Source organism: Merops nubicus, unplaced genomic scaffold (assembly GCF_000691845.1).
Source record: "Merops nubicus isolate BGI_N331 unplaced genomic scaffold, ASM69184v1 scaffold1143, whole genome shotgun sequence".
NCBI lineage: Eukaryota > Metazoa > Chordata > Aves > Coraciiformes > Meropidae > Merops > Merops nubicus.
In genome coordinates, this window is record NW_008596683.1 from 1 (window position 1) to 9,327 (window position 9,327).

A 9,327-nucleotide genomic window follows, 5' to 3' on the forward strand; every position below is an offset into this window, starting at 1 on the left:
GACTCGCCCGCCGCGCCACCCCCCCGACCCCCAAAACCCGGGCAGGTGGAGCCGCGCTGGGGCAGCCCACCCCAGAGGTCCCAGCCCAGTGAAAGCTTAGGGCTGGCCCCCATGGCAGCCACCATTCCCCGGAGAAACACCCTGCCAGCAGTGGAGAACAGCAGGCTGCACCGAGGTGATTTTAGGAATGAGGCGCAGGGGGTGGCTTTGGCCTGTCTAGCAGCCTTGCGTGGGGTGGTCCTGTAGGGTTCTGGTAGGACTGGGATGGTTGGTGGATTCAGACAGGGAGTTGAATGCAAAGAAGGCCTCCCTGCTGAGGATCTGGCCCTGATTTTGTATGCAATGGGCATGGAGAAACATCTCCAGGGCTCTGTCCACTCAAGGTGCTCGACTGGCTCTTTACTGTTCTGTGCCTTGAACCAAAACCCCAAACCTGCTTGCCTGTGTGGCCCTTCACCAGATTTTATTTTGGCTATTTTTAGCTTGCTTTTGATTCACTTCATAACCAGAGTTATCAGAATGCTTGTCAGCCTGGAGCTACCTTGGTTTTGCTTACCAGATAGGCACATAATTTTGCACTTCTCCAAGACCCGATAGCCCCAGAGCAGAAGAGGTGCCCTTCCATGGGCCATGGGTGGGCTGTGGATGAGCTTGCCCTTTCCAAATCTTGAGCCTAGAATGAGATAGTTGTAAAGTAACTTAGAAGAGGTGATTGGAGAGAAAACATAGTGTAAAATATACACACAGTTCCCTGAAGTGCCTCTTCCATCTCCTCCTAACTAAATGCTAACACTTAGGCTGAGATCAGACTCATGCTCAGTAGTAAATAGATCAGTCTAAGAAGGTAGCACCCCATCCTCATCCCCTCCCCTCACCAGAGGCTGCCAGCCCTTACGTCTGCCAAGCGAGCTGTAACAGCTCCCCCTTAACCCAGTTTTCTTGCCGTGATCTACCATCCATGACAGGTTCACCCTTGGGATTTTGCAGCACTTTGACAGAACCGGGTTAGGTCCATGCGGCACGTGCAGTTGAGTTGGGGCGTCAGAGAGTTGTCGATTGGGAGGGAGTCTGTGATGGGCTACAAACCACGTCATCCCACCAGCATTTCAATCCTCACAAGTAGATACCACCCTCCCAGTACCTGCATTTTGTTTTCAGGGTCCACTTTTACTAACATTTGCACTGGGACATGTTGTACCTTTGTGGTTGTGTTGCAGCTTCTTCTTGTGAAACATATGAATACCCCCAGCATGGAGGTGGCAGTGCTGTGCAGTCCGTTGAGTCGATGAACGATGGGTACAACTCCTACCTGGTGAGTTGGCCTTGGCGTTGGCCAGCGTGTTATAGGCACCATTTGCACCTTATGGGTTCCGAGACAGGTCGGTTCCAGGTGGGACCTCACAGCACAGTCCTGCAGAGATAAGTCAAGAACAGAAGGGGTTTGTTACTGATTTTTGTTAAAATTGTGGTGGTCTGCAAGGTAGAGGCACAACCACCTAAGCCAGCACCGCATGCAGAGCTTTACTTGAGTGCTTCCATAGGGTGTATCTGCCCGGAGCTGTCACCCAAAAAAAAGCACCCAGGAGCTTGGCTTCTCCAAAGCTTAGGATGCTGCTGAGCTGAATTTTGACCTGTTGCCAGAACAGCCTCTTTTGTGTGCTTTCTAAGATTTCCTGAGCTGGAAATGACATTAAAGCAGCCTTTCATATTGCATTTTAGTCATGGCCAGAGCCCAGGCAAAAATGACTTTCTAGGTTAAGCATGCTTCTGCAGCTCTTTCTGGTCATGAGAAGCTGCTCAAGTCTGGGTAACTAAGACCTTCCCCTGAACTCTGGATGTTGCACTGTCTTGGAAAAAGTAGATGTAGACCCTCTCAGTGCAAACTAATGGCCAAGGAGGGGACAGACCATCCCTTCCCTCTGTGCTGAGGTTTTAGAGCTGGTCCCACCTCAGGTGTGCGCTGGGTGATGAAGAGATGAAGGGGTTTCTAGTGGGATGGGGTTGAGCGGTGTCTGAAGCTCACAACACATCCTCCTGCTTGTCCCCCAGCAAGCCAAGGCAGCGGTGGCCCGCTCCCACAGCACCGACTCTGAGGACAACTACGTCCCCATGAACCCCGGTTCCTCGCCCCTGATCCACACTGAGAAAGCCAATGACAATTCCCAAAACCTGTACATTCCCATGAGCCCTGGGCCACATCACTTTGACCTGGTGGGGTTGTCCTCGGCCACCCTCCCCGTGCATAAAGGAGGAGCCATGGCGCAGTGCCACAGACGGTTGAGTGAAATCCAGCCCCCACCAGTCAACCGCAACCTCAAGCCCGACCGGAAAGGTAAGAACAGTTATTTGTGGTCAGGTCTTCCCAGGAACCCTTCTCTTCTTCTGGTCTGCCTCTGACACCTTGTGCACACTCAGCAGAGTCCAGTGTGAGCTGTGATTTGCTGCCACTGGCACAGTCAGACCTACAGATCTTCCCCATCCCCTTCCTCTTTCAAATGCAGCTTTCGTGGTGCTTGAACTGCCTATCGTCTCAAACCCTACCTGGCCTCCACAGGAGACACATGTCACAGGCAGGATCTCGCCCCCTTTGCCTTCATCCCTGCCTCTGCTCTGCTCCAAAATCTTTATGTTGTATTCAGATGGCCACAGTTTCTCCTACTCTTCCCTACTGGCTGGCTGAAGACAGTTCTTCTCTTAGGGCTTTGCCTACATTCTCCAGATCCCTCCACAGTCCATTGCCTGACAGGTCACCAAGGAAATGCTGAGGACGACTTCCATCATTAGGGTGTCAGCACCTAACCCCATCAACATGCTAGGCAGATGCTGGGGCTGGAGCACAGCAGTCTGCTCTTCCATCTAATGAACCATTCATGATGAGAAGAGCTTCCATGTTACCCTGCAGATGTCCTTCTCATTCTCTGTGGGGAAATTCTCTGGCTGGAGGCAGCTTGGGGCTGTCAGAGCTGGGTCTTGTCTTCACCTAATGACTTATCACAGCTCCCTAATTGAATGGGTTTGTTATACTTCAGAGCTGGGGCATTTTTAGCAGATTTCCATTCCCTGGGAGGCACATTCTGCTTTTGGGGACACCCATCCACTTCAGGGCTAAGAGTCAGAGGGAGAAATTCACTGTTTCCCCCTGGTCCTGCTGTACATGAGTGAAGGGATTTTGGTTGGGGGTATTTATCATCAGCAAGGAGAGCTGGGAGGGGGTGATTAGAAGAACAGGAAGCAACCAACAGTTTGCTGGGGACCCTCCCACCCCAGTCCTGGACACTGAACTGTAGGAATGTGCTGCCTCTGCATAAAGGCTTTTCCCTCCCCAGCAAAGCCATCACCGCTGGACCTGAGGAACAACACTGTCATTGATGAGCTTCCCTTCAAATCTCCAGTCACGAAATCCTGGTCCAGGCCAACGTGAGTAACGGCTGGGGTATGAACTCCTGCTTTCTTCTGACAACAGATCGCTGGTCTCACTCTTGGTGTCCTCATGTAGCCACACTGTCACCTCTGCCATGGGTTAAACATCTGTGGCTGAGCGTAAGGGGGATGGCAAATGGGAACTTCCCCAAAACCTGGATGTTCCCTTCAGGCCTCCTTGTGTTCTTTGTCAATTTTAGAAGTGGGAGCTGCAGAGCTGGGTCATGCCATGCAAACTTCTGCACTGGGATGCAAGTCCACCTTGCTCCACACACAACCCCCATCAGGGACCAGCAGGAGCTATTTGGGAAGAGGGAATTTATGGAGTAATTCTTTCCTAAAAGAGGAAATAAAATAGGCTGAGGGGTTTCCTTGGTCCCATCATGGCCAGACTTAGGACCTGGGCCAGATGCTGTTGCATGTGCTCCTCTCTTGGATCCCTCATGACCTTAGTGAAGTATTGTAAGAGCCAGAGATGTATTCCTCACATAACAGCTGGTGGCAGGAAGATAAATTCATTTAGGTCAGGAGTTCACATGAAAGCCCAGCATGTGGCTGAGCAGCTAATTAAGCTCCCTTGGAGACATTTCCTATTTCTGGGATCTTACAGCTCCTGGAGAATAGTGGCTCTGACACAGGGCCTGTGGTCCACCGTGTCTCATGACTTATCTGAGCCACACTGACTCAGCACCACTGGGGGTAAAGGGCCTGATTTCACACCCAGCTCTGCCCCAAAAACTCGTGCTGTAGGCTCAAAACACAGGGTGACACTCGCAGGGGTCACCCGAGCTGTGTTTTGATTGCCTTGAAAGCAAAGCCCAGCCTGAAGGAAGCCTGCAAAATGAAACCAAAGCACTTCAGAGCAAAGTCTGCTGGCCAAAAATAACAGGATCCACACAATTCCAGCTCTGCTGCTTGTTCGTGGTCTGATGTTGTCCTGTGAAAGGCAGAAGCAAAGCTTGGCTGCTGTGACTCCTCTAATAAATTGGATTGTGTGGAGCCTGGCTGCAGGGCACGAGCTCTGCGTGCTGAAATCACTGCACCAGGAACCAGCGAGTGGGTTTGATTGACAAGCCATCCAACCCTGGAGAAACTCATGGATTTTTTCCTTTATCAGCTCATCAGATGACCCTGCCTCTACTGCAAGGCAATAAATGGCTTTTTAAGACACAAGCTTTAATGCCAGACTCTGATTGCATTATGTTTTTCTGTGTAATGAGATTTGGCCAATTGAAAGCAGGACAATGCCTTGGAGGTTTGGTTTTCCAGCAAAAAAATTCACAGAGGGCCCTGCTCGGTAAACAAATCCTGGAGCTGTGGTGAGGCTGGAGGTGACAAGCTCCACCAAGGCTGGTCCTGAATCCTCCACGATTGAATGCTTCCTGTAAGATAAAAGAATTCATGGAGGCTGATTTATGTAGCTGGTAGCAAGAGTTATGGGCACGTAGCAAGCAAGGTATTATTAAAAAGTCCTAGAAAAAAAATAAACAAGAAGACCAAACCCAGCGATTTCCGAACCATGGGAAGGTCGGGTTAGGAGAACCTCAATGCCACCAGCCCTTCTTCATGCCCAGTCCCCATGGTGATGGTGACCATGGTGATGTTCAGAGGCATCAGGTGCTGCCTTCTCCCATCCTCCTTGACAAAAGACAAGCAGCACCTGCAACCACCATTAACCCATTGATCCTTGTCCTTACAGCCAGACCTTCAACGCTGGCTCTTTGCAGTACTGTCGCCCTGTCTCCTCCCAGAGCATCACCAGCACTGACTCGGGAGACAGCGAGGAGAACTACGTGGCAATGGTAAGGGTCCCCCAGCTAAGACACGTGGTCCTGGCAGGATGTACACGTCCCCCAGCTCTGCAGACACGTTCCTAGCTGATGACATGGAAGTGCTCAGATAGCACCATGATGACTGTGGTGTACATCCCTACATGCACAGAATGGTGGCTTTGGTTCCTAAAATTCCACATCCCAGGGGGGGTTTAACTGTATATGAGAGCAGAAACACATCTCACCTATTCTGGCAGGAATTAAGAGGGGATAAAAATGTCTCTCAACTGCCACAGTCCATCTTCCTAATTTAAGCTGATTTTTTTTCAGTTTTTTTTTTTTTTCCCTAATAACTGCTGACCTCATGCTTGTGTGGAGGGCAGAGGCTATCAGAGCAGCAGCAGGGAGTGGCACTGCTTACAGGGAGGGGATTTGGTCTCTCTTTGCAAAGCTGTTGACTTGAGGCATATTTCTGAGGCTGTGTAACTCAGGGGTAGAGGAAATCTGTGCTCTGTGTAGAGACGTTGTGATTAGTGAAGATCCCAGAGCTGCTCTGGCCTCGCTGAGGTGTGGTTCCTGGGAAATGCTGATGTCAGGCATGTGAATAAAATCAGCACAAAGGCAGCAGAACTGCTGTGACACATGAACTCAAGAGCATGAGCTTGAAATATTTGTTAGCACAGTACATAACATACAGAATTCCCCAATGGTTCTGCAAACCCTGGTCCCAGAGAGGCAGGGAAGCAAATATCCAGGCTGGAACCTCTTTTAAAAGTGCCACTGAGGCATTTTGTTACCAGATTTGTGTTAATTCCTGTTTCCCCCCCCCGCTTCTTCCCATTTTAATCCTCGTTGTCTCTCCTGTCTCTTCCCTGCATTAGCAAAACCCCATTTCTGCTTCTCCTGTTCCTAGTGGCACCAACAGCCCAGCGCCTAAAAAGAGTTCGGGGAGTGTGGATTATTTGGCCCTGGACTTCCAGCCAAGCTCACCAGGGCCACACAGAAAGGTACAGGGGGGTTGATAAACTTCTGATTAAAAGTGATGCCTTTTTTTTGTGGGGTTTTATGCATTTTGCAACAGCATGGTCAAAGCCCTGGGCAGGTCTGGTGAATGGCACAGTAGGCTCAGAGGCATGGTTTTTCCTGTAGATCTGCTGCTATAGTTATTCTAGGTCAGGCTGGGTCTCTCTTGCATGTCTGCAGCCCTGCTGGAAGTGTTACCACAAGCATGGATGTGCAGGGCTTTAGGGATGATAATGAGACCAGAAATGTAGCTGGAAATTGTTAACTTTGTGCTGAACCAGAAATTCTGGTGGAGGTTGTGTATTCAAAAGCTGCTGGGAGGTATCTCAAGAGGTATCAGAAAGTTTTTTCCTCCTTCAGAACAACAGATCCTCCAAACCAGACTTGGGGTTTCCACCTGAGATACTACCAGGAGCTCATTCAGAAAATGCTGGGCATGCGTCTCCTGCCAGTCAGGTGCTTTCAAAGGGGGATAGTTGGGCAGGAAAAGTACAAAATGCTTTCAAAAACTGAAACTGATGTTTAAAGTCTGGAATATGTTGATCTGATCAAGCCATTGCCTGGTGAGAAACAGCTGCAGGGAGAAGACAGATTGAGAATGGGATACCTCTGCCAAGCATCATGTGGAAAATGAAGCTCCTAAAGACCCAGATGTTGGTGATTTTTCTCCAGGTTCATATACCAGAGAAACAAACACCATCTTGAAGCAAACATAGGAGGATAGGGCAAGAGAGGACCTCAGGACATCCCCCCATCCAAAGGAAGCTGTCTCTCCTGGGGTGGCAGACAAGGCTTAAAAGTCTCATAAGATGGAGATTTCACAACCTTCCCAGCAAGGCCACCTACCAAGATGAGGAGGACACACAGGGGTGACAAAGTGGGCTGGGAAGAGATAAAATGCAGGTCCTGCAGGGTCCCACCCTGAGCCAGCTGGGAGGGGGAAGGAGACACTGGCTCAAGCAAAGCAGCCCCTGAGCAAGGGGACAGTGAAGGACAAGGCATCATATAAACCTTTGTGGGAACCTCCTGTGAGTTGGCATTGACTTTCTCAAACACCACCTTGTTCGCTAGGCAAAGCATCCCACTGGTTAGGTCTTCTTGTTACTTAACAGTTGTCCCTTGATTGTTTCTTTCTGCCCAGCAATATTTCTGAAAATATTACCAATTGGGATTCTATCCTAGACTGGAAAGATTATTTTAGACCATTGAAAGTCATCATCTGGTTCCAACTGCAAGCAGCTGGGGGTCCTCTGAAATGCTCGTAGGGGCAGACGAAGTTCCAGGACTCAAGAAACTACAGAGATAAAAAAAGTATCTCCTTCTTCCTCAAAAGGGCTCCTGGGTGAACCTGACAAGCACTTCTGTTGTTTTGGGGATGACAAAGATCTAGTGCTATAGGTGTGTATAGTCAGCACAGCTAAGAGGGATGAGGTGGGATTTTAATATAGAAGAGTTCTTGAATTCTTTACAAGAAAATGAGCAAGAAGCAAGACAGAATTTGCAATATCAGCAGTTAGATAACACATTTGCAAACAGACATTCATGTCCTAAAGTTGGCATGAAGGGTGCATGAAGAAGAGTGTGTCCCCAGGTTGAGGGAGGTTCTCCTCCCCCCTACTCTGCCCTAGTGGGGCCACCTCTGGAGTATTGTGTCCAGTTCTTGGCTCTCCAGTTCAAGAGAGACAAGAAACTACTGAAGAGGGTCCAGCAGAGGCAACAAAGGTGTTGAGGGAACTCCCTGGAGCATCTCTGTGCCCAGGAAAGGTTGAGAGCCCTGGGGTTGTTAAGCCTGGAGAAGAGAAGACTGAGAGAGGATCTCATCAGTGCTTATCATTATCTAAAGGGTGGGGGTCAAGAGGATGGGGCCAGGTTCTTCTCAGTGGTGCCCAGTGACAGGACAAGGGTCAATGGGCATAAACCAGAACCCAAAAAGTTCCACCTAAAGATAAGGAAAAGACTTCTTTGCTGTGAGGGTGGCAGAACCTGGAGCAGGCTCCCCAGAGAGGTTGTGGAGTCATCTGCTCTGGAGAGATTCCAAATCCAACTGGATGTGACCCCGGGCACCCTGCTTTGGGTGACCCTGCTGTAGCAGGAGCGTTGGATGAGATGATCTCCAGAGGTCCCTTCTAACCCCACCATGCTGGGGCTGATTCTGTGTAGGCACCCAGGTGCTGCTTTTCCTCTCCGATTGCACTGCGGTCTCATGCAGGTATGATGCAGAGCAGACTGACGTCCTTCATCCAGGACCCATTGGGAGGTTAGAGGGAGGGTGGTAAGCTGTGGAGGCTGCAGGAAGGCAGGGGAGCTGCTGGTGGACTTGCAGCACCCCCCCCCAAAAAAATAAATAATAAAAAGAGATGGGAGAGGAGGATCTGAGGAGTGACCAGGCGGTGGCCGTGTTTCTCCTCCCCACAGCCCTCCACCTCATCGGTCGCCTCAGATGAGAAGGTCGATTACGTGCAAGTGGACAAGGAGAAGACACAGGCGCTGCAGAGCACCATGCAGGAGTGGACAGACGTGCGGCAGTCCTCGGAGCCCACCAAGAGCACCAAGCAGTAGAGCCTGGGCCAGGCAGCGAAACGGGCAGAAGTCCTGGTGGGGGCTGCCAGCTCCACCTCTAAGACTTGTCGGCAGAGGGGAGGGGGGCTTCCTATTTTATTTTTTTTAAGATAAAAAGAAACTTAATTTCAGGGGAAGACTTGGCAGATCTTGTCTGCCAGGGATAAAGACCAACTGTGTTTGGTGGCTAGGTTTGTGCTTGAGCTGCTGGATGCATCATCCAGGAACCTTGACTTAGCAATACCAGGTTTCACCCTACACATCTTTTGCTTACAGCTGTGAAAGCCACCTTGTACCTGCTAACACTGCATCATCTCTCCCCATCTTCTTCCACACCCTACCCCCAAGCCATGCCAGGCAGGTTTGCAGCATCTCTCACGGGGCATCATTCTACAGCTCTGATGTGGTTGCCCTCTTCTCTGCCTCCTCCCAGTTTCAAAACTAAGGAAGGACCATTCCTTTTCAAATCACTTCCGTTGTCCCATCTCTTGACGCTTGATGCTTGTGATGTTCAAAACCTCTGAGGAGTATTCTCCTTCTGGTGGGACGGCCC

General features: G+C 50.2%; 1 protein-coding gene across 1 annotated transcript; it reads left to right on the forward strand.

The window, feature by feature from the left end:
- Positions 1-3: 3 nt before the first annotated feature.
- On the forward strand, positions 4-9,075 carry GAB2 (GRB2-associated binding protein 2; the record flags this gene model as incomplete). The annotated part of the gene is made up of 7 exons (XM_008936425.1): positions 4-175; positions 1,218-1,312; positions 2,050-2,332; positions 3,327-3,417; positions 5,120-5,222; positions 6,074-6,199; positions 8,631-9,075. Coding segments are annotated over 7 exons (1,014 nt in total), but the record flags the coding sequence as incomplete, so codon positions are not given.
- Positions 9,076-9,327: the final 252 nt, after the last annotated feature.